Below are 26,460 nucleotides of genomic sequence, written 5' to 3' on the forward strand. Positions count from 1 at the left end.
TATGATTCTGCAATCGCTTAGCTGTCCTTCCTATCTAGCTCGTTGTCGGCTCTTTCGCTCGGCATTCCCCTCCCTCCGCCCTCGGGGAATGCAGTCTGCTCGATGATCTCGGCCATCTGCTTTCCCCCTCCAGTGCGGGTCCTGAGCTGGCCCCACTCGGCGCTCCATTATGTCTCCTAGGCAGTCTGTCTGGTTGATGTTCTCGGCGTTCGTTCTCTCTCCCCTGCCTATGTAATCCATAGTCTGGGCTCCGTGCCGCCGTCTGACGAGCTCCGCTCCCGTCGGATTTCCTTTCTAATCTGACCGGCATCGTGGTACGTTTCGCTATCTGCATCTTTCTCCCCTGTTACCGCCCAGTGCCGTCTACTGGAGACGCCGGTGTTGATATTGGGCGGTTTGCTTAATGAACCATCTTCCCTTCCGCGCCCCACCCCTACCGTTTTCCTTCTTCGGTCTCCTTTCTTTTCATTAACGCTTCTTTTCCTTCCCATATATGTTTTTATTCATCATTTGTCTCTTCGGTCTGCCTCATTCATATAGTCGCTCGATTCATCTTCCCTGCTCGTCGCCTCTCCCTCCTCCTACTGTCTGGCTCATTGCCATCGGCGCTCAACTGATTATTCCTGTGTATCTCTACCCATAGTCTGGCTCGCTGTGATCGGCCCTCGTTGCTTCTTCCCTGTGGTTGTGGTGTTATCGACGCTCGTTAGCTCTCCCCTTGCTGGCGATGAATGGCCGCTGCTGCTCCCGGAGCCGCTAAGACCCGAGCACCGGAAGCGGGAACCGGGGGGAGCGGACCGCGGTGAGAGCAACCGGGTAAGTAGTTCTCCCGCTATGCTGGGTCTCCTCAGAGATGATCCAGCGCCGCCATCTTTATTTATCCCATTCCCAGAGGAGACCCCACACACGAGGGCAGCCCCGGGAGTAATATGCGGGTTATATCATAGAGAGAGGGCGGGACACCGGCCGGGGGACCCCAAAACCTGCACTGACCCCATAACTTCTATATACAGGACCCCCCTCCCCCAAACATCTACATATAACTTCTATATACAGGACCCCCCTCCCCCAAATATCTACATATAACTTCTATATACAGGGCCCTCCCCCAAATATCTACATATAACTTCTATATACAGGACCCCCCTCCCCCAAATATCTACATATAACTTCTATATACAGGACCCCCTCCCCCAAATATCTACATATAACTTCTATATACAGGACCCCCTCCCCCAAATATCTACATATAACTTCTATATACAGGACCCCCCTCCCCCAAATATCTACATATAACTTCTATATACAGGACCCCCCCTCCCCCAAATATCTATATATAACTTCTATATACAGGACCCCCCCTCCCCCAAATATCTATATATAACTTCTATATACAGGACCCCCCCTCCCCCAAATATCTACATATAACTTCTATATACAGGACCCCCTCCCCCAAATATCTACATATAACTTCTATATACAGGACCTCCCTCCCCCAAATATCTACATATAACTTCTATATACAGGACCCCCCTCCCCCAAATATCTACATATAACTTCTATATACAGGACCCCCTCCCCCAAATATCTACATATAACTTCTATATACAGGACCCCCTCCCCCAAATATCTACATATAACTTCTATATACAGGACCCTTCCCCCAAATATCTACATATAACTTCTATATACAGGACCCCCCCTCCCCCAAATATCTATATATAACTTCTATATACAGGACCCCCCCTCCCCCAAATATCTACATATAACTTCTATATACAGGACACCCCTCCCCCAAATATCTACATATAACTTCTATATACAGGACCCCCCTCCCCCAAATATCTACATATAACTTCTATATACAGGACCCCCCTTCCCCCAAATATCTACATATAACTTCTATATACAGGACCCCCCCTCCCCCAAATATCTACATATAACTTCTATATACAGGACCCCCCCTCCCCCAAATATCTTCATATAACTTCTATATACAGGACCCGCCCCCCCCCCCCAAATATCTACATATAACTTCTATATACAGGACCCTCCCCCAAATATCTACATATAACTTCTATATACAGGACCCTCCTCCCCCCAAATATCTACATATAACTTCTATATACAGGACCCCCCTCCCCCAAATATCTACATATAACTTCTATATACAGGACCCCCCTCCCTCAAATATCTACATATAACTTCTATATACAGGACCCCCCCTCCCCCAAATATCTACATATAACTTCTATATACAGGACCCTCCCCCAAATATCTTCATATAACTTCTATATACAGGACCCCCCTCCCCCAAATATCTACATATAACTTCTATATACAGGACCCTCCCCCAAATATCTTCATATAACTTCTATATACAGGACCCCCCTCCCCCAAATATCTTCATATAACTTCTATATACAGGACCCTTCCCCCAAATATCTACATATAACTTCTATATACAGGACCCCCCTCCCCCAAATATCTACATATAACTTCTATATACAGGACCCCCCTCCCCCAAATATCTACATATAACTTCTATATACAGGACCCCCCTCCCCCAAATATCTACATATAACTTCTATATACAGGACCCTCCCCCCAAATATCTACATATAACTTCTATATACAGGACCCGCCCCCCCCCCCAAATATCTACATATAACTTCTATATACAGGACCCTCCCCCAAATATCTACATATAACTTCTATATACAGGACCCTCCTCCCCCCAAATATCTACATATAACTTCTATATACAGGACCCCCCTCCCCCAAATATCTACATATAACTTCTATATACAGGACCCCCCTCCCTCAAATATCTACATATAACTTCTATATACAGGACCCCCCCCTCCCCCAAATATCTACATATAACTTCTATATACAGGACCCTCCCCCAAATATCTTCATATAACTTCTATATACAGGACCCCCCTCCCCCAAATATCTACATATAACTTCTATATACAGGACCCTCCCCCAAATATCTTCATATAACTTCTATATACAGGACCCCCCTCCCCCAAATATCTTCATATAACTTCTATATACAGGACCCTTCCCCCAAATATCTACATATAACTTCTATATACAGGACCCCCCTCCCCCAAATATCTACATATAACTTCTATATACAGGACCCCCCTCCCCCAAATATCTACATATAACTTCTATATACAGGACCCCCCCTCCCCCAAATATCTACATATAACTTCTATATACAGGACCCCCCTCCCCCAAATATCTACATATAACTTCTATATACAGGACCCTTCCCCCAAATATCTACATATAACTTCTATATACAGGACCCCCTCCCCCCAAATATCTACATATAACTTCTATATACAGGACCCCCTCCCCCAAATATCTACATATAACTTCTATATATACAGGGCCCTCCCCCCAAATATCTACATATAACCTCTATATACAGGACCCCCCCTCCCCCAAATATCTACATATAACTTCTATATACAGGATCCCCCTCCCCCAAATATCTACATATAACTTCTATATACAGGAACCCCCTCCCCCAAATATCTACATATAACTTCTATATACAGGACCCCCCCTCCCCCAAATATCTACATATAACTTCTATATACAGGACACCCCCTCCCCCAAATATCTACATATAACTTCTATATACAGGACCCGCCCCCCCCCCCCCCAAATATCTACATATAACTTCTATATACAGGACCCCCCTCCCCCAAATATGTACATATAACTTCTATATACAGGATCCCCCTCCCCCAAATATGTACATATAACTTCTATATACAGGACCCCCCCACCCCCAAATATCTACATATAACTTCTATATACAGGACCTCCCCTCCCCCAAATATCTACATATAACTTCTATATACAGGACTCCCCTTCCCCCAAATATCTACATATAACCTCTATATACAGGACCCCCCCTCCCCCAAATATCTACATATAACTTCTATATACAGGATCCCCCTCCCCCAAATATCTACATATAACTTCTATATACAGGACCCCCCTCCCCCAAATATCTACATATAACTTCTATATACAGGACCCTTCCCCCAAATATCTACATATAACTTCTATATACAGGACCCTCCCCCCAAATATCTACATATAACTTCTATATACAGGACTCCCCCCTCCCCCAAATATCTACATATAACTTCTATATACAGGACCCCCTCCCCCAAATATCTACATATAACTTCTATATACAGGACCTCCCTCCCCCAAATATCTACATATAACTTCTATATACAGGACCCCCCTCCCCCAAATATCTACATATAACTTCTATATATACAGGACCCCCCCTCCCCCAAATATCTACATATAACTTCTATATACAGGACCCTCCTCCCCCCAAATATCTACATATAACTTCTATATACAGGACCCCCCTCCCCCAAATATCTACATATAACTTCTATATACAGGACCCCCCTCCCTCAAATATCTACATATAACTTCTATATACAGGACCCCCCTCCCCCCAAATATCTACATATAACTTCTATATACAGGACCCCCCTCCCCCAAATATCTACATATAACTTCTATATACAGGACCCCCCTCCCCCAAATATCTACATATAACTTCTATATACAGGACCCTCCCCCCAAATATCTACATATAACTTCTATATACAGGACCCCCTCCCCCAAATATCTACATATAACTTCTATATACAGGACCCCCCTCCCCCCAGATATCTACATATAACTTCTATATACAGGAACCCCCCCCCCCCAAATATGTACATATAACTTCTATATACAGGACCCTTCCCCCAAATATCTACATATAACTTCTATATACAGGACCCGCCCCCCCCCCCAAATATCTACATATAACTTCTATATACAGGACCCTCCCCCAAATATCTACATATAACTTCTATATACAGGACCCTCCTCCCCCCAAATATCTACATATAACTTCTATATACAGGACCCCCCTCCCCCAAATATCTACATATAACTTCTATATACAGGACCCCCCTCCCTCAAATATCTACATATAACTTCTATATACAGGACCCCCCCTCCCCCAAATATCTACATATAACTTCTATATACAGGACCCCCCCTCCCCCAAATATCTATATATAACTTCTATATACAGGACCCTCCTCCCCCCAAATATCTACATATAACTTCTATATACAGGACCCCATCCCCCAAATATCTACATATAACTTCTATATACAGGACCCCATCCCCCAAATATCTACATATAACTTCTATATACAGGACCCCATCCCCCAAATATCTACATATAACTTCTATATACAGGACCCTCCCCCAAATATCTTCATATAACTTCTATATACAGGACCCTTCCCCCAAATATCTACATATAACTTCTATATACAGGACCCCCCTCCCCCAAATATCTACATATAACTTCTATATACAGGACCCCCCTCCCCCAAATATCTACATATAACTTCTATATACAGGACCCCCCTCCCCCAAATATCTACATATAACTTCTATATACAGGACCCCCCTCCCCCAAATATCTACATATAACTTCTATATACAGGACCCTCCCCCAAATATCTTCATATAACTTCTATATACAGGACCCCCCTCCCCCAAATATCTTCATATAACTTCTATATACAGGACCCTTCCCCCAAATATCTACATATAACTTCTATATACAGGACCCCCCTCCCCCAAATATCTACATATAACTTCTATATACAGGACCCCCCTCCCCCAAATATCTACATATAACTTCTATATACAGGACCCCCCTCCCCCAAATATCTACATATAACTTCTATATACAGGACCCTCCCCCCAAATATCTACATATAACTTCTATATACAGGACCCCCCTCCCCCAAATATCTACATATAACTTCTATATACAGGACCCCCCTCCCCCAAATATCTTCATATAACTTCTATATACAGGACCCGCCCCCCCCCCCCCCAAATATCTACATATAACTTCTATATACAGGACCCTCCCCCAAATATCTACATATAACTTCTATATACAGGACCCTCCTCCCCCCAAATATCTACATATAACTTCTATATACAGGACCCCCCTCCCCCAAATATCTACATATAACTTCTATATACAGGACCCCCCTCCCTCAAATATCTACATATAACTTCTATATACAGGACCCCCCCTCCCCCAAATATCTACATATAACTTCTATATACAGGACCCTCCCCCAAATATCTTCATATAACTTCTATATACAGGACCCCCCTCCCCCAAATATCTACATATAACTTCTATATACAGGACCCTCCCCCAAATATCTTCATATAACTTCTATATACAGGACCCCCCTCCCCAAATATCTACATATAACTTCTATATACAGGCCCCCCTCCCCCAAATATCTACATATAACTTCTATATACAGGACCCCCCTCCCCCAAATATCTACATATAACTTCTATATACAGGACCCCCCTCCCCCAAATATCTACATATAACTTCTATATACAGGACACCCCCTCCCCCAAATATCTACATATAACTTCTATATACAGGACCCCCCCTCCCCCAAATATCTACATATAACTTCTATATACAGGACCCCCTCCCCCAAATATCTACATATAACTTCTATATACAGGACCCCCTCCCCCAAATATCTACATATAACTTCTATATACAGGACCCTTCCCCCAAATATCTACATATAACTTCTATATACAGGACTCCCCTTCCCCCAAATATCTACATATAACTTCTATATACAGGACCCCCCTCCCCCAAATATCTACATATAACTTCTATATACAGGACCCTTCCCCCAAATATCTACATATAACTTCTATATACAGGACTCCCTCCCCCAAATATCTACATATAACTTCTATATACAGGACTCCCCCCTCCCCCAAATATCTACATATAACTTCTATATACAGGACCCTCCCCCCAAATATCTACATATAACTTCTATATACAGGACCCCCCTCCCCCAAATATCTACATATAACTTCTATATACAGGACTCCCCCCTCCCCCAAATATCTACATATAACTTCTATATACAGAACCCCCCTCCCCCAAATATCTACATATAACTTCTATATACAGGACTCCCCCCTCCCCCAAATATCTACATATAACTTCTATATACAGGACCCCCCTCCCCCAAATATCTATATATAACTTCTATATATACAGGGCCCTCCCCCCAAATATGTACATATAACTTCTATATACAGGACCCCCCCCTCCCCCAAATATCTACATATAACTTCTATATACAGGACTCCCCCCTCCCCCAAATATCTACATATAACTTCTATATACAGGACCCCCCTCCCCCAAATATCTATATATAACTTCTATATATACAGGACCCCCCCTCCCCCAAATATCTACATATAACTTCTATATACAGGACTCCCCCCTCCCCCAAATATCTACATATAACTTCTATATACAGGACCCCCCTCCCCCAAATATCTACATATAACTTCTATATACAGGACCCCCCTCCCCCAAATATCTACATATAACTTCTATATATACAGGGCCCTCCCCCCAAATATCTACATATAACTTCTATATACAGAACCCCCCTCCCCCAAATATCTACATATAACTTCTATATACAGGACCCCCCTCCCCCCAGATATCTACATATAACTTCTATATATACAGGGCCCTCCCCCCAAATATCTACATATAACTTCTATATACAGGACCCCCCTCCCCCAAATATCTACATATAACTTCTATATACAGGACCCCCCTCCCCCAAATATCTACATATAACTTCTATATACAGGACCCCCCTCCCCCAAATATCTACATATAACTTCTATATACAGGACCCCCCTCCCCCAAATATCTACATATAACTTCTATATATACAGGGCCCTCCCCCCAAATATCTACATATAACTTCTATATACAGGACCCCCCCTCCCCCCAAATATCTATATATAACTTCTGTATACAGGACCCCCCTCCCCCCAAATATCTACATATAACTTCTATATACAGGACCCTCCCCCCAAATATCTACATATAACTTCTATATATACAGGACCCCCCTCCCCCAAATATCTACATATAACTTCTATATACAGGACCCTCCCCCAAATATGTACATATAACTTCTATATACAGGACCCCCCTCCCCCAAATATCTACATATAACTTCTATATACAGGACCCTTCCCCCAAATATCTACATATAACTTCTATATACAGGACCCCTCCCCCAAATATCTACATATAACTTCTATATATACAGGGCCCCCCCCCAAATATCTACATATACCTTCTATATACAGGACCCCCCTCCCCCAAATATCTACATATAACTTCTATATACAGGACCCCCCTCCCCCAAATATCTACATATAACTTCTATATACAGGACCCCCCCTCCCCCAAATATCTACATATAACTTCTATATACAGGACCCCCCCTCCCCCAAATATCTACATATAACTTCTATATACAGGACCCCCCTCCCCCAAATATCTACATATAACTTCTATATACAGGACCCTCCCCCCAAATATCTACATATAACTTCTATATATACAGGACCCCCTCCCCCAAATATGTACATATAACTTCTATATACAGGACTCCCCTCCCCCAAATATCTACATATAACTTCTATATACAGGACCCCCCTCCCCCAAATATCTACATATAACTTCTATATACAGAACCCCCCTCCCCCCAGATATCTACATATAACTTCTATATACAGGACCCTCCCCCCAAATATCTATATATAACTTCTGTATACAGGGCCCTCCCCCCAAATATCTACATATAACTTCTATATACAGGACCCCCCTCCCCCAAATATCTACATATAACTTCTATATACAGGACCCTCCCTCCCCCAAATATCTACATATAACTTCTATATACAGGACCCCCCTCCCCCAAATATCTACATATAACTTCTATATATACAGGACCCCCCCTCCCCCAAATATCTACATATAACTTCTATATACAGGACCCCCCCCTCCCCCAAATATCTACATATAACTTCTATATACAGGACCCCCCTCCCCCAAATATCTACATATAACTTCTATATACAGGACCCTTCCCCCAAATATCTACATATAACTTCTATATATACAGGACCCCCCCTCCCCCAAATATCTACATATAACTTCTATATACAGGACCCCCCCTCCCCCAAATATCTACATATAACTTCTATATACAGGACCCGCCCCCCCCCCCCCCAAATATCTACATATAACTTCTATATACAGGAACCCCCCCCCCCCCAAATATCTATATATAACTTCTATATACAGGAACCCCCCCCCCCCCAAATATCTACATATAACTTCTATATACAGGACCCGCCCCCCCCCCCCCAAATATCTACATATAACTTCTATATACAGGAACCCCCCCCCCCCCAAATATCTACATATAACTTCTATATACAGGACCCCCTCCCCCAAATATCTACATATAACTTCTATATACAGGACCCCCCTCCCCCAAATATCTACATATAACTTCTATATACAGGACCCCCCTCCCCCAAATATCTACATATAACTTCTATATACAGGACCCTCCCCCCAAATATCTACATATAACTTCTATATATACAGGACCCCCTCCCCCAAATATGTACATATAACTTCTATATACAGGACTCCCCTCCCCCAAATATCTACATATAACTTCTATATACAGGACCCCCCTCCCCCAAATATCTACATATAACTTCTATATACAGAACCCCCCTCCCCCCAGATATCTACATATAACTTCTATATACAGGACCCTCCCCCCAAATATCTACATATAACTTCTATATACAGGACCCCCCTCTCCCAAATATCTACATATAACTTCTATATACAGGACTCCCCTCCCCCAAATATCTACATATAACTTCTATATACAGGACCCCCCCTCCCCCAAATATCTACATATAACTTCTATATACAGGACCCCCCTCCCCCAAATATCTACATATAACTTCTATATACAGGACCCCCCTCCCCCAAATATCTATAACTTCTATATACAGGACCCCCTCCCCCAAATATCTACATATAACTTCTATATACAGGACCCCCCTCCCCCAAATATCTACATATAACTTCTATATACAGGACCCCCCTCCCCCAAATATCTATATATAACTTCTATATATACAGGGCCCTCCCCCCAAATATGTACATATAACTTCTATATACAGGACCCCCCCAAATATCTACATATAACTTCTATATACAGGACCCCCCTCCCCCAAATATCTATATATAACTTCTATATATACAGGGCCCTCCCCCCAAATATGTACATATAACTTCTATATACAGGACCCCCCCAAATATCTACATATAACTTCTGTATACAGGACCCCCCCTCCCCCAAATATCTATATATAACTTCTACATACAGGACCCCCCTCCCCCTAATATCTACATATAACTTCTATATACAGGACCCTCCCCCCAAATATCTACATATAACTTCTATATACAGGACCCCCCTCCCCCAAATATCTATATATAACTTCTATATACAGGACCCCCCCCCCCCCCCCCCAAATATCTACATATAACTTCTATATACAGGACCCCCCTCCCCCAAATATCTATATATAACTTCTACATACAGGGCCCTCCCCCCAGTGGTTGCACGGCGGTTGTATGTTTCTTGTTATTTTGGATGTTAATCTCTTTTAGGAAGATATTAGAGACATTTTTCATTACTGAACTCCTATTAAGGATGGGGGGGGGGTAGATGTCTGATTGCTGGGGGTCCGAGATCTGGGATGTCCAGAGGTCATGAAAATGTGGGCTCCACAAGTTGTGCATGTGCCTAGTATAGTAATCCCACACAATGGCTGGACAATGACACCTCTCCGCTCTATGCACATGGGGTAGCTTGCATTCCCCATCCCTGAGGTCCCAGCGGTCGGAGACCCCAAACATCAGACTTTTATCCCCTATACTAGTTCCTGCTTACCTATATACAGTGAAAAGCACATCAGATACTCTGGTATGACCCACTGGGTTGTTATAACATAATGAAGATCCTATAGGAAGGAAACTATTCCATGACAGCAAGCAGAGGTATTTAGCTTTCCATTTCAATCATTAGTACAAAGTGTACAATGTTTACACCTTGGCTGATAATGTTCAGGAGGGACCTGGATGGATTCTGGAGAGCAATGGTTTCTGTTGATCCAGGGAGTTATTCTGAGGCCCTTAGAGCCGCTCTCATGTCCACACATTGGATATAGCAGTGTAGTGCTCCACATGGATGGTTGGTTACATCTAAAGGACATCTAGCACCAGGATGAAGGATTATAAGCCAAGCACACTTACATGCCGGTGTGTGCCCCTTCTGGCAGGATCCGCACTTCGTTTAGCTCCTATGCCTTTGTATTTTCTCCCCCCGCCCCCAAAATAGCCTTTTAAAAATTGTACAAATGACCCTTAGATTTTAATTGAGCCTGGAGACCCTTGGACTCATTTGCATAATTGTAAAGCTTTTTTTTTTCTGCAAAACCAAAATCATTAAATGCTAAAACTACAATGGATCCTGGCAGAGGGGGCGCACACCAGCATGTTAGTGTACTTTCTTTACAACCCTGGTTCTAGATTTCCTTAAATATCCTCAAAGCTCTAGAGCAGTGTTCCCCCCCAACCACTGGGCTGCAACTCAGGACTGAGTAGTGGAGCACATGGTCCCGGCCACGGCCTGAACTCGCCTTCCCCTTTTTCCCCACATCAGTCCTCTCTTCCTTTAGTTTATTTCTGAGTTATTGCACTGCAGAAGAAAAGTGAAAGAACAGTGAAGACTTCTGCAGGGGAACAGGGAAGGTGGGTATTGGATTTTTTTTTTTTGGCAGGGAAAGGGTGGTATGCTACAGGACAGGGGACATTGGGGGGGCATGCTACAGAAAAGGGGACATTGGAGGGGGCATTATACATGAAGGGGGATATGCTACAGGAAAGGGGACATTGGAGGGGGCATGCTGCAGAAAAAGAACAATATAAGTGGGGTGGTGCTTATTCGGGAAATGAGACAATATAAGCTGGGGGCACGCAGGGAGTTAAGGTGGAGCATGCAAATATACATTGCTATACTATGAAAGGACACCTGCCCCCTCCCCCCAACCCCGGAAAAAATTTATGTTCACCGCCGGTTCCTTGGCAAGAAAAGGTTGCGGACCACTGCTCTAGAGTCTTACGATTGATGGTGGCCCACTGTGATATATCTATATATCTCCTTAGTGTCTTACCCTGAGCTGTCTGGTCTGTAGAGCGCTCTAGGGTTGTCTCTGACCCCCAACAGATCTGCACCCAGTCCTATTTTGAAATCTAGCAGTGGCTTGCATATTGGGCCTGTCAAATATATAAGAAACTTTACCTTATTTTAACCACAGTCCATTGTTCTAAAACCTACAGAATAAAACCATGAATAATCTTTTTGAGGTCAGAAAGTTATTCCTCTCTGAGGTGCGAGGCACAATAAGATAAGATAAGATAATCCTTTATTAGTCCCACAGTGGGGAAATTCACTGTAGCGCTCAGTATGTTCCTGGTACCAGATGCCTTTACTGTACGATTTCCACTATTGGCGCTTGATGTTGGAGAATGGAGACTTTGTTTTGAGGCATCAGTGTGCTGAAAACGTAGAGAGAAATTGTAGTGCAGCCTTTCCATTCAGTGACTGCAAGGGAAATTGTGTTAGAAAGTTGTAGAAATGTTAATTATTCGGTATAGGAATGGATATCCCAGGAGGTATTTATTGATCTGTGGGATGGGTATATTTACCAATCTCGCAACAAGCTAATGCTGATAATAATAAATATTGGTCATCAAAGATTAAGTAACTTCTGGAACACTGGTTTAATATTTGTTTTGGTGATGTGTGAATAAAGCTAAATCGGTTCAAAATCTCTGCTTGCTGTTAGTGAATGGTGACCCCTGTACATGGCTAATAGGAGCTTAAATCCATTTCTAAAAAGGCAAAATATCACATGTTCCTGAATGCGGAGTTCCCAGATACAGGTGTGTAGCGTGCCTGCCATCTCTACCATGTGTCTTATTAGAATTTTCTCCTTTTTCTCCCCTTAGCCTTATCCTCAGTCTCTCACTTTCCCCCCTGATTTGTCATCATGTCTCAGACTCTACAAATGGAAATCCCCAACTTTGGGAATAGCATCCTGGAGTGTCTGAACGAGCAGCGCCTCCAGGGCCTGTACTGTGATGTCTCCGTCGTGGTCCGTGGACACCAGTTCAAGGCCCATCGGGCTGTCCTGGCAGCAAGCAGCTCCTACTTCAGAGACCTCTTCCATAACAGCAAGAACCCTGTGGTGGAGCTGCCCGGATCTGTCCAGCCTCAGTCCTTCCAGCAGATCCTCAGCTTCTGTTACACTGGACGGCTCAGCATGAACGTAGGAGATCAGTTCCTCCTCATGTACACGGCCGGCTTCCTGCAGATCCAGGAGATCATGGAGAAGGGGACAGAGTTCTTCCTGAAGGTTAGCTCGCCCAGCTGTGACTCCCAAGGTCTTCACCCAGAAGAAACCCCAAGCTCCGAACCTCCCAGCCCAGCGGCTGCAGCAGTGGCAGCCACCGCCGTGGCATCACTGTCATCCTCAACATCTTACCCTACATCTCGGGCACCCCGGGTGAAAACAGAGAGCCAAGAGTCTGATTCAGTGCAGTGCACTCCAGTGGCCAAGAGACTCTGGGATGGGGGGCAGAAGGAAGCAGGAGGGGCAAATAGAAAGGTGCCGCGCTTCTCTCAAGGAGCGGCTGGTGGAGCATCAGGAGCTGTGGCCCCACTAGGATCAGAGAGAACAAGCCCAGGGACATCCAGTGCATACACAAGTGACAGCCCAGGGTCCTATCACAATGAGGAGGATGAGGAAGAGGAGGTCGGAGAGGACGGCACAGAGGAGCAATACAGGCAGATCTGCAATATGTATACAATGTACAGCATGATGAACGTCAACCAAACCGGTGAGATGCTGTGTAAACTACTTCTCTACACTATATGTTACCGCTAATATCATCATACTACAGTACTTCATGTATTCCAATCTTAGCCAGAGTTGCTTCCAATATTCCATTCATCACTTCTAGTCCTGCTTCAGGAGAAACATCCTAAAAGTTTAGTGTAATGTATGTACATGGTGACTTCACTACCAGAAGAATAGTGAGTGCAGCTCTGGAGTATAATACAGGATGTAACTCAGGATCAGTACAGGATAAGTAATGTCATGTATGTACACAGTGACTGCACCAGCAGCAGAATAGTGAGTGCAGCTCTGGAGTATAATACAGGATGTAACTCAGGATCAGTACAGGATAAGTAATGTCATGTATGTACACAGTGACTGCACCAGCAGCAGAATAGTGAGTGCAGCCCTGGAGTATAATACAGGATGTAACTCGGGATCAGTACAGGTTAAGTAATGACATGTATGTACACGGTGACTGCACCAGCAGCAGAATAGTGAGTGCAGCTCTGGGTATAATACAGGATATAACTCAGGATCAGTACAGGATAAGTAATGTCATGTATGTACACAGTGACCGTAGCAGTAGAATAGTGAGTGCAGCTCTGGAGTATAATACAGGATGTAACTCAGGATCAGTACAGGATAAGTAATGTCATGTATGTACACAGTGACTGCACCAGCAGCAGAATAGTGAGTGCAGCTCTGGAGTATAATACAGGATGTAACTCAGGATCAGTACAGGATAAGTAATGTCATGTATGTACACAGTGACTGCACCAGCAGCAGAATAGTGAGTGCAGCTCCGGGGTATAATACAGGATGTAACTCAGGATCAGTACAGGATAAGTAATGTCATGTATGTACACAGTGACTGCACCTGCAGCAGAATAGTGCGTGCAGCTCTGGAGTATAATACAGGATGTAACTCAGGATCAGTACAGGATAAGTAATGTCATGTATGTACACAGTGACCGTAGCAGTAGAATAGTGAGTGCAGCTCTGGAGTATAATACAGGATGTAACTCAGGATCAGTACAGGATAAGTAATGTCATGTATGTACACAGTGACTGCACCAGCAGCAGAATAGTGAGTGCAGCTCTGGAGTATAATACAGGATGTAACTCAGGATCAGTACAGGATAAGTAATGTCATGTATGTACACAGTGACTGCACCAGCAGCAGAATAGTGAGTGCAGCTCCGGGGTATAATACAGGATGTAACTCAGGATCAGTACAGGATAAGTAATGTCATGTATGTACACAGTGACTGCACCAGCAGCAGAATAGTGCGTGCAGCTCTGGAGTATAATACAGGATGTAACTCAGGATCAGTACAGGATAAGTAATGTCATGTATGTACACAGTGACTGCACCAGCAGCAGAATAGTGAGTGCAGCTCCGGGGTATAATACAGGATGTAACTCAGGATCAGTACAGGATAAGTAATGTCATGTATGTACACAGTGACTGCACCAGCAGCAGAATAGTGAGTGCAGCTCCGGGGTATAATACAGGATGTAACTCAGGATCAGTACAGGATAAGTAATGTCATGTATGTACACAGTGACTGCACCAGCAGCAGAATAGTGAGTGCAGCTCTGGGGTATAATACAGGATGTAACTCAGGATCAGTACAGGATAAGTAATGTCATGTATGTACACAGTGACTGCACCAGCAGCAGAATAGTGAGTGCAGCTCTGGGGTATAATACAGGATGTAACTCAGGATCAGTACAGGATAAGTAATGTCATGTATGTACACAGTGACTGCACCAGCAGCAGAATAGTGAGTGCAGCTCTGGGGTATAATGCAGGATGTAACTCAGGATCAGTACAGGATAAGTAATGTCATGTATGTACACAGTGACTGCACCAGCAGCAGAATAGTGAGTGCAGCTCTGGGGTATAATACAGGATGTAACTCAGGGTCAGTACAGGATAAGTAATGTCATGTATGTACACAGTGACTGCACCAGCAGCAGAATAGTGAGTGCAGCTCTGGGGTATAATACAGGATGTAACTCAGGATCAGTACAGGATAAGTAATGTCATGTATGTACACAGTGACTGCACCAGCAGCAGAATAGTGAGTGCAGCTCTGGGGTATAATACAGGATGTAACTCGGGGTCAGTACAGGATAAGTAATGTCATGTATGTACACAGTGACTGCACCAGCAGCAGAATAGTGAGTGCAGCTCTGGGGTATAATACCGGATGTAACTCAGGGTCAGTACAGGATAAGTAATGTCATGTATGTACACAGTGACTGCACCAGCAGCAGAATAGTGAGTGCAGCTCTGGGGTATAATACAGGATGTAACTCAGGATCAGTACAGGATAAGTAATGTCATGTATGTACACAGTGACTGCACCAGCAGCAGAATAGTGAGTGCAGCTCCGGGGTATAATACAGGATGTAACTCAGGATCAGTACAGGATAAGTAATGTCATGTATGTACACAGTGACTGCACCAGCAGCAGAATAGTGAGTGCAGCTCTGGGGTATAATACAGGATGTAACTCAGGGTCAGTACAGGATAAGTAATGTCATGTATGTACACAGTGACTGCACCAGCAGCAGAATAGTGAGTGCAGCTCTGGGGTATAATACAGGATGTAACTCAGGATCAGTACAGGATAAGTAATGTCATGTATGTACACAGTGACTGCACCAGCAGCAGAATAGTGAGTGCAGCTCTGGGGTATAATACAGGATGTAACTCAGGATCAGCACAGGATAAGTAATGTCATGTATGTACACAGTGACTGCACCAGCAGCAGAATAGTGAGTGCAGCTCTGGAGTATAATACAGCATGTAACTCAGGATCAGTACAGGATAAGTAATGTCATGTATGTACACAGTGACTGCACCAGCAGCAGAATAGTGAGTGCAGCTCTGGGGTATAATACCGGATGTAACTCAGGGTCAGTACAGGATAAGTAATGTCATGTATGTACACAGTGACTGCACCAGCAGCAGAATAGTGAGTGCAGCTCTGGAGTACTATACAGGATAAGTAATATATGTACAGTTTGACACTAGGTAACAAGGCACAGGTGTGAATGTAGTGTAAGGAGCACTATGTAGCACTGGTGGAAGTTGTCGCTGTCCTGGGGGGGGGGGATCATCTCTAGGGTGGAGGGGACATCTATTTGGGTATATGTATTGCATCCTCCTCACCTGTGTAGTATAACGTGTGCCTGTCCTCTTGTCAATAGAATATTCTTTGACTCCTTCAGCTGAGAAGGTGGAGGCTCTGCCGGACCCCGTCTTTTCAGACTCCAGGAACCGCGTGCGTGTCAAGCAGGACCTGGCTACCCTCCCAGCGGAGCTCATCAGTCAGATAGGCAACCGCTGCCACCCAAAACTGTATGAAGAAGGAGACCCAGCTGAGAAGATCGAACTAGTGACAGGTACTTGCTTTATTGCTCTGTGCTGCTTTGGCAGAGCAGATTGTCATTTGGCACTGGTTACAATGGCCACTCTGGCTTTCCTGTATCTTCTCAAACACAATTACTGCGTCTGTTTGGTTTGGAACAGGTTCGGCCTCTTGGCTTGCCACCAGTTTGGCCGGATCTCTTGTATTCTGTGACTGCATTCAGACTCTGATCCTGTTACTCGATACCAGCGGTCCTGGCTGTCTGGGACTTAGGGTGTGAACTCTTTATGTGAGTGGATCTAGTGATTAGATTTGGATCAGTTCCTATGGCAGCCTGCCCCACTTCTGATCATGCAGTAGCGGTATTAATACTCCTAATATAAACCAGTCCTTTCATCTTCTGCCTTCTCCTTATTGTTGTGGTCCATTTATCTTTTCGTTTTTCCCCCTCTCTTTTCAGGAACCAACGTGTTTATCACCCGCGCTCAGCTCATGAACTGTCATATCAGTGCTGGCACGCGCCACAAGGTTCTACTGCGCAGGTTGTTGGCGTCTTTCTTTGACAGGTGAGAAGGTTTAACGATTATGAATGTGAAAATTCACCTTTAGGGAACATGAAACATCAGTTTTACTAATGGTACATGTGTCCTACTAAGAAGTTCTTGAGGAACTGTGTTCCTCAGGGCTTCTACTATATTATTATTATACGTCCTGATTGCAGCAATATAGAGTTATAAAAGTCTGGGGTGCTCCAGCTACATCCCTGGAGCACCTCAGAGTGCCTTGCCTAATTTATTCACTTTATGCACTGTGGGTGCGTGGGACTTGTATCGGAAGGGGGGATAAGACTTTGATCTCTGTAGCTGGAGCGTCCAGGGTAATTGGCATAATCTTTATACTATATTGGTGCAATCACGGCGTATCGAGTTATAATAAAAAGTCAAAACTTCTACTATCACTAACACTGATGGGGTTCATTTACGAAACTGAGAGAATGCACCCTACCTCCATTCATGCGCTGATGTGGTGGTCTGTCAGGCATCGTGCTCTCTGGTGGGTGCATGAGACCTCCGCCGATCTGCAGGTTATCCCTGAGTCCTGTGGATAGGGTATAGCTTGAGTTATACTGCATACATTGTATTATAAATCATGTCTTTCCCCTTTACCCTAGGAACACTCTAGCAAACAGCTGTGGCACTGGAATTCGCTCGTCCACCAATGACCCCAGTAGGAAGCCTCTGGACAGCCGGGTCCTGCATGCGGTGAAATGTAAGCCATGTTGTTCTCTCACACGTTACAATGATTATCTATTGATGGATCCACATAGACACAATGCAGACGTGTCCCCCGCGGTTCCTTCATGAGCAGCTATGAAATTCTAATCAAAGTTTGTAAACTCTTCTGATCTGAACGTCATCTTTTTTTTTTTCTGTTTTAGTTTACTGTCAGAATTTTGCTCCAAACTTCAAGGAGAGCGAGATGAACGCCATCGCAGCAGACATGTGTACAAACGCCCGGCGCGTGGTGCGCAAGAGCTGGATCCCCAAACTGAAGCTGCTAATGGCCGAAGGAGACGCCTACACATCCTTTATCAACGACACCGGAAAAATGGAGCCCGATTTGATGGGTGGAGGAACCCCCGGAGATCATAGTGCGGGCTTTGATGGCGAGCCAGGAGAGGGAATGCCCTGATGGTCTTGCACGATCCCCTCCCCCCCTCCAGTAGAAAATGTGTATACCCCTTCCCCTCTTTCTGTCTGTGGCAAGGAGGGGAGGGGGGAAGGACAATATGGCACTCAGGATATGGGCTATCATCTGTATGCCGTAGTAGGTGGTGCTAAGTATGACTGGACGCTGCGGTGCGGAGGACCTCGGTATCACTATACACTGCTGCATGAGATACTCGGTATCATTATCCAGCGCCACGTCTCCATTATCAGTATGCAGTTATACTACGCCGTGTCATTATATAGCGCCTCCATTATCAGTGTATAGAGATACTCGCCATCGCTGTCATCCCATTGGGCACTGAGGGAGGGGGTAGACTTGTATATAATATTCTGCATTATTTGATGGTGCAGTCGGGGTAGAAACTCCTTAATCTCACTGGCCCTCTGATAACCCAGCTCCTGCGTCCTGGGAGGAAGAGAGACTTTTTTTTTTTTTTTTTAAATTTTGAGTAACTTTGCTATATTTTAGAAGACCCCCTCTCCCCGTCCCCCTGTGTGCGCACTCAGAGAGCGCTGCCAACAGCCGGAGCGTAATAACTTATAATTCTCTCCAGCTGCTGCGTGACTACAATACCCGGCATGTTGAGGGTGTGGTAGTTCAGCAATGACCGGCAATTGGAGATAAGAAAATTTAGAAACGGTTCTTACTGTTGCCCATAGCAGCCAATGACGGAGCAGCTTTCTTTTTCACAAGCACTATAGGAAATGGAAGCTGCGATGGGATTGGTTGCCCTGGAAAAAAAAAATCTTAAATCTGGCCATTGGGTCCAAAGCAACCAATCAGATTCTTTGTTATTTTTCTATAAAAAATAAATAAACAAATCTGATTGGCTGCAGCGGGCAAGTTTATTTGCACAGCTACTAATTGCACATTTATTATTTGTAGTGTCCCCCCTGTCTCTGTTTTGTCATGTATTTAGGGGTTTCACCATTTTCTGGGGGGAATTAAGGTTTCCCCTAGAATTTTTTTTTTTTTTTTATAATTATGCTTAGTATTAGAAGTTTGCAATTTCCGGAGGGCGGCCATTTTGCTGAAAGCCACGGACTGTTCTACTTTCTCATTGAGATGGGGGGTTGTACAGGGTGTATAGATTCTCCGCTGTTATCCCCCTCCTCATATTGACTTGTGGGGGGTTTGTTCATCATTACATGACCCATGTATCTTGGTTGCAGCTACCATCTTGACATGGTAACCCCCTTTCACCTTAATTAGTCTGAAAGCGCCCCTTTAACGCTTCAGCCATCAAAATGGCTGCCCTCTATGGTAAAGGACAAGCACACTGTAACGCTATCCTGGCGGAGTTTGAAGATCGCCCCCCCGTTGGTAGTGTCTCACATTGTTTAAGCTCACCCAGCATTAACCGGCTCCTTTAAGTGAGGTTAGCAGAGATTTCTTGAAGTATTGGAGGACTCACACTAATTGCTATGTATGTAGAGCGGCTCACATACATGGAGGCAGGGACGATCCTGCGTTTTTGACTGTTTTAGTATTTGACTATGTCGGCGGTTCTGAGAGAAGCATCATGTCAGATAGTTTGTGAGATGGGCAGACATAGAGTTAAGGCGCTTCCATTTATGCCAGGCGGGGGCGCTGTGCCCCTCACTATGACCCACTCTCCCATAACATCTCCCAAGCCTTGTACAGACCAGCAGTTCTGATCCTCTATTTGTAAAGCACAGTTACCTGGAGAGTACAGCAACAGGGGGGTTATGATCTATTTTTACTATCATTAATCTGGCCTTTGCTTTAAAGGGACCGTCCAGGTATTTTAAAAAAAAAAATGGCTGCATTGTTCTAAAAGCAGAACCTCATTGCTGTGGCATGGGCATAATTCACTTCTGCAATAGCAGGAGGGACCGATGCAATGGTGTGACGCTGAATCATGTTTTTTCTGATTGTGGACAGACCCTTTAAGGTTATAGGGAAGATCTGGCTACTGAGATGTCCCTTGATATTATAGATGATGGAGCTTAGACCTATTAGTCCTCCACTTGTACATTGCCCTTTGTAACCTGCAGGCAGCGGTGACGCTGTTTTGTGGGTTTAAACGGGTTTGGACTATGATGAATATATTTAGAGTATCTTTGTCTGGGTATGATATTTGGTTTTCGGAGCGCTCTTTTAAAGGGCACCTAAAAACAGGATGAATGACTTTATGCAAATGAGCCTGAGGGGCTCCAGGCTGCATAGGTGTTAATGGAGCCCCTCAGGCTCCCTTACTTCCAGTCTTTCATCCTGCCGGGAGATGTCCTTTAATGACCTTATCTTTTACTGCTATTAGGGTACATGGTTCTCCCCGCTTTCTGATTTCCCAGCCTTCCATTGGTTGGCCGTGACTGACTAAATCAGATGCCAGGGGTGAGGTGGGTTGTATGGAATTAGACAACGCCTTTAACCAAATAAACCAAATTATTTAGGTCCAGACCTTTTTTCTTACCAAAGTCACTCCCCACTGAATCCAGCGACTCCCGTCCCCCAACCTATGCTTCCCGCTGGTAATAACCAAATTGTGGAGTCTTATGGGAGAGCTGGAGTGTCCTTGCACAGCGCCCCCTGCTGGGTGTGCGATTACGTGTTTATTTTGTAAATATATGTATAGCTTATCGTGTAGGACGGTAAAGCCGCTAGTTTCTAGGTTCTGTGGGATAGAGAGGGAACTATAAGGTACCAGTGACGAGAATAAGGATAACCCTGTAGGGTAAAGGCTAATACACTGATCTTAACGAGAGCGCTGGTTGCTGTGTAAACCGGCTTCTTCATCTTCTTGGCAACGACAAACCCTCCCATGTTCCATTCCCTTTCCCTCATCACGTATCACCCCTTGTGTTTAGGTGGGTGTACAGGGGGTATTGTCCCCATCCTCAATATGCAGTGACGGATGAGTACAAGGGCTGCCGCTGAGTCTGACCTATATCTTGCCAATGCGTGCATGATATCAGTGTACATATATATGTGTGTATATGTATATATATATAGTGACCCCTCTCTTCCCACGTTAAGGCTCTGCCGGGCTGGAACGGGATGTAAATATTTGAATTAATATTTTTGCAGGCAACAGGGGTGAGAATGGAGAGACTGAAAGGAGCAGCCCTCGAAAAACTCCGTTGTGTGTATGTGTATATACAGAGGTGCGCGGGATGGCACAATGTATATAACCCTTTCTCTCTTTTATTTTTAGGCAGAATTCTCGTTTTAGCTTTCATATTTGTAGGTTATGAATCAGACACCACATTGTCACTGTAGTCACTTTTTTAATTTTAAGGGAGATTTCACATTTTAATTTGATATTTTATAGGCCTATTTCCCCCTCTGAGACCATCCAGTAAGTGTAGTTCCAGCTTTTGGACACTAGATGGTGCTGTTTAGATGATTCACATCCTAGTGCACCACCTATAGGCTGCCAGTAGGTACTGCATTCATACAATGGTTTCCTTTTACGGTATTGAAGCCATAGGTGGAATTAACGCTCCCCCCCCCCCTCCCCGAAACCTATAAAATATAGTTTTGATGAAGGATAAAAGTGATTCCTCCCTTGTTAGCTGGCAATATAAATGGCATTTTCACAGACAGACTGCTAAACTTTAGTGTGATACGCTAGTTAGAGAGGAGGGCTGCAGACTTTCCACTGTTTTTATTTCCGTGCCCACTTTCCCCAGGCTGGTGACTTTTTTTTTAATAATATTATTTTTTAACAGTAGAAAATTTTAAAATTGAAAAAAAAATTAAAAAATGTTAAAACGAAAAATTCATATTTCCTTCCGCTATAATGAACTTCTCACTAATTGCATACTCTAGATTGTGAATCGCGGATGCTTGATAGGCCCTCACTGCGCGGTGGGTGGGGGAATTTTTTTGCAATTTTTTTCCAAATCGCTCACTTGACATGTCCCCTTCCCTTCCGCTCTCTTTAAGTGCCAAGATATCGCTGTGTGTTCCCTTAACTGTGAGACAGGAGCATTGCACATTAAGGATTAAAAAAAAAAAAAAAATCTGAAAACATATTAATAAACGTTTTTAACAAAAAGGGAAAATGTCTGCTGGTTTTTTTATTTCTGCCCACCTGGACGACGACTACTCCTATGGCGCTCTATAAAATCCATTTACTCCTAGGCCTGATGCCCACGTGTGGAGTAACGGGGCACATGAACAGCTCTGTCACCGCACCATAACCAATAGACCTCTATGGGGGGCTGCACACTAGATGCAATCTGGGAACATTGCAGGAATGTTTTTTTTTTTTCTTTAAATTTTTATTGATGAAAGCAGTAAAGTTCAATAAATCTATATAATAAAATCTAATTTGAATAGTGAAGCCAATGCCCTGAAATGTTATTTCCATTACGACATGTGTCATAGTAGTACATCACACATCGGCTGTGGGTGTTGTGAGAGGGCTCACAGGCTGAGCTCTCTCCATAGCCGGTGGGTGTTTGGTTCATATTGCAGCAAACACCAAACCAATAACCCCCACGATCGAGGCTTCTGGTTTTAACCCTTCTATTACAGTGTGTGATTTGCTCATTGTAATAGGTGATGTGGAAAATCCCCATATACTGCCAAAATGTATATGATCGGGTCAGAGACAACCTAGGGTTAAAGTACCACAAGGGGTTTGAAAAATAGTAAAAAAAAAAATTCAAATCAACCCCCTTTCCCTACAACTGATATAAATAAAAAGTAAAGATCACAAACCGGCTGGGTATGGCTGCGTCCCAAAATGTCCAATCTATCAAAATATAAAAACTGTTATTCCCAGAGTCTAATTCCGTAACGGAAACCAGCGCCCAAAGTCGAAAATGAAACTTTTTTTGCCCTTTCGCAAAATATAAAAAAATTTAATAAGTGATCAAAAGGCTGTCGAGTCCTCAGAATGGTAGCATTGAAAACGTCACCTCATCTCGCAAAAAAAATGACACCACACACAGCTCCGTACACCGAAGTATGAAAAAGTTATTAGCGTCAGATTACAGATTTTCATTTTTGAAAATGTATAAAAACCATAACAAATTTATGCAGGTTTTATCCCCGTGATCGTACCAATGCAAAAATTAAAGAAGACCTGTCATTTGGGGCGCAGAGTGAAAGCCGTAAAATCCAAGCCCACAAGAAAAAGGCGCAAATGTGTTTTCACCAATTTCACCGCATTCAGAATTATTTTCCCGCTTCCCAGTACAAGGGATGGAATAATAAATACCATCACTATGTAGTGCAATTTGTTATGCAGAAAACAAGCCCATACACAGCTCTGTACATGGGAAATAAAAAGTTACTGATTTTTTGAAGATGGGGGGGGAGTTAAAAATGAAAATGAGAAAAATGAAAAAGGGCATGGTCGTTAATTCCTAAGGGGTTAATGAGGAACAATCTGGTGTAGTGGAATTTGAGCATGAAAGAATGGTTTGAGGAAACATCATTACCAGTTGGCGGTAATGGCTAACCTAATCCACCTAACCATTGCAATGGAAGGGGCACTTGTGACCTTATTTTTCCGCGAATATAGGACAAACCACTTATTGGACTTTCTCCATGAACCTACTCTGTCCAGGTATTGCAACAGACATCCACATTATAAAACCTCTTTCTATCCGACCTATACAGAAGGATGGGAGGACTATATCTTGAGACCTATGAAAACCTAAAACTTCCTTTGGTAGAAAAGACGAGTCAGGTTTTAGAATCCCCTTGTCTGAAAGAATCTTGGTATAAGGGGGCCTACAGGCAAGGGAGGACAACTCGCCCATCCAAGGTTATGGCTATTTGTAAACAAGTTTTTAACGTTAAAAGTTTGTCCAAAATATCCTGAATAGGCTCCAAGGGAGGCCTGGAAAGGTTCTCCAGGACAAAAGACAGGTCCCATGGGGGAACTCCATCTAAACCTCCTATCTAAACCTTTCTGAAAGAAATCAACTACTAGAATGAGTGTGGGTTGGAACTTCTTCTAAAAACTTGAAAAGTTCTCCTCAGCCAAAATTATATCCTATACATAACAGGTTTGCAAGGGTGAAATGACTTCATCTTTAACATCCTCCTCTCAACAGCTCTGTGGCATTGGAGAAACCTTCCCCCCCCCTATCCCAAGACTGTGAAAAAGCATCTATCCCTGCAGGGAGAAGAATTTTTTTCCTTGTGGCAAAAAGATTGAGGTGTTGCTTGGCCCGAGAACAAAAAAAATTTGGACTAGGGTAACAATTATAAAGGTATACAGTTCCGACTTAGATACAAAGTCAACTTAAGAACAAACCTAGAAAACCTAACTTGTACGTAACCTGGGGACTGCCTATATCCTGATTGATCCACCAGGAAAGTGAACCCAGAATCTATGGAGATTTTCTTGTCCACGGATGAAGACTTTCCGTTCGAGGCCTGAAGAGGACGTGCATAATAAAGCGCCCAAGGGACCGCAGCCATCAGTAACCCTATGATCATTCCCTGCTGAAGAAAGGACTTCTGGAGTCTAGATACATTTCCAGAAAAAAAATTTCCTTGAGCGGGAAGCAGGAAAGATTTTTCAATATTTAGTAACAATCCTAAATACTCTAGAATTCTGCAGTCCTGGGCAATCTGCGATGTTATCTGGTCTACAGAGCTTCCAACTAAGAGAAAATCATCCAAGTAAGGGATGAATAATCCATCTTTCATGTCAGCTGCCATTTTGGACACATTTACTCTTTTCTGTCGTGATCCCCGAGGTGCGTTGTCCAACAAGGATGAAGTCTGGCCCGATATCCTGCACCTGTCGCTTCCCCGCTCAGGTCCGCCAGAGTTCACCTTTTCCTTTCCGGTGTATGTGAGTGCATGTCTTACAACACAATTTGAATTTTAAATCCCGCGCTCAGTCCGAATCAATCGGATCGTCAGACGGCCACGCCCCTGATTTGTGTCATGAAAGTCGGGAAAGTTGTGATTGCACCAAAGCCTCAGCCTCCCACAGGACTTCCGGCGTAATGGAGAACTTAGCTGATCCGGGTGCTGACCAAAATAGAATCCCTTGGACTTTGTGGAGGGTGCCCCCCAATAATTCCTATCCTCTCTACCCTTTCTTTGAGTATAAAAAAAAGCTGTTGTAAGGACTTAAATTGAAAGTGTTATGGTACTGTAGATGAAAATCTCTTTGAGGACGGATCACCAGACCAACGATTCAACCATAAAGCTGAATTAAATAGGGCAGCCGACCCGGCAGACATTCTGAGAGCATCAATTGAAGCATCCGCCTAAAAAGCCGCATCTTATTGAAGATTGTCAACCGTTTCCAACAACCCTTCCTAGGAAGTCTTTTTGGATGTCTGCCTGTAACTGGCTTAACCAAAGTACAATAAGCTTAACTGCTCTAGTAGAGGCC

General features: G+C 43.8%; 2 protein-coding genes across 5 annotated transcripts in view; one reads left to right on the forward strand and one right to left on the reverse strand.

Moving 5' to 3' along the window:
• The window catches only part of TRMT1 (tRNA methyltransferase 1), a 38,751-nt gene extending 38,065 nt beyond the window's left edge, over nucleotides 1-686 (reverse strand). For both annotated transcript variants that reach the window (XM_072149685.1, XM_072149683.1), the window contains exon 1: nucleotides 438-686. In XM_072149685.1, coding sequence (XP_072005786.1) covers nucleotides 438-491 — 54 coding nt within the window. In that variant the 5' untranslated portion in view covers nucleotides 492-686. The remainder of the gene's footprint in view (nucleotides 1-437) is intronic.
• Nucleotides 110-23,163, forward strand: NACC1 (nucleus accumbens associated 1). Of its 3 annotated transcripts, none has more exons than XM_072149693.1 (7): nucleotides 110-314; nucleotides 644-816; nucleotides 13,165-14,005; nucleotides 17,230-17,424; nucleotides 17,851-17,956; nucleotides 18,562-18,659; nucleotides 18,829-23,163. In XM_072149693.1, the coding sequence occupies exons 3-7, from the start codon at nucleotides 13,174-13,176 to the stop codon at nucleotides 19,080-19,082; spliced, it is 1,485 nt and encodes a 494-aa protein (XP_072005794.1). In that variant the 5' UTR covers nucleotides 110-314; nucleotides 644-816; nucleotides 13,165-13,173; the 3' UTR covers nucleotides 19,083-23,163. The 3 variants fall into 3 exon arrangements, with proteins under 3 accessions (XP_072005794.1, XP_072005793.1, XP_072005795.1); XM_072149692.1 differs by having other exon boundaries at nucleotides 112-314; nucleotides 13,115-14,005; XM_072149694.1 differs by having other exon boundaries at nucleotides 113-314; nucleotides 13,115-14,005; nucleotides 17,251-17,424.
• The last annotated feature ends 3,297 nt before the right edge of the window (nucleotides 23,164-26,460 follow it).

Source organism: Engystomops pustulosus, chromosome 4 (genome assembly GCF_040894005.1).
Source record: "Engystomops pustulosus chromosome 4, aEngPut4.maternal, whole genome shotgun sequence".
Classification (NCBI taxonomy): Eukaryota; Metazoa; Chordata; class Amphibia; order Anura; family Leptodactylidae; genus Engystomops; species Engystomops pustulosus.

Bases quoted from the DNA above. Each gene is read 5' to 3' on its own strand.
- NACC1 (XM_072149692.1), top strand. From the start codon at position 13,156: ATGTCTCAGACTCTACAAATGGAAATCCCCAACTTTGGGAATAGCATC. The intron at 17,425-17,850 runs GTACTTGCTTTA...CTCTCTTTTCAG, and splicing joins GAAGATCGAACTAGTGACAG to GAACCAACGTGTTTATCACC. The intron at 18,660-18,828 runs GTAAGCCATGTT...TTTCTGTTTTAG, and splicing joins GGTCCTGCATGCGGTGAAAT to TTTACTGTCAGAATTTTGCT.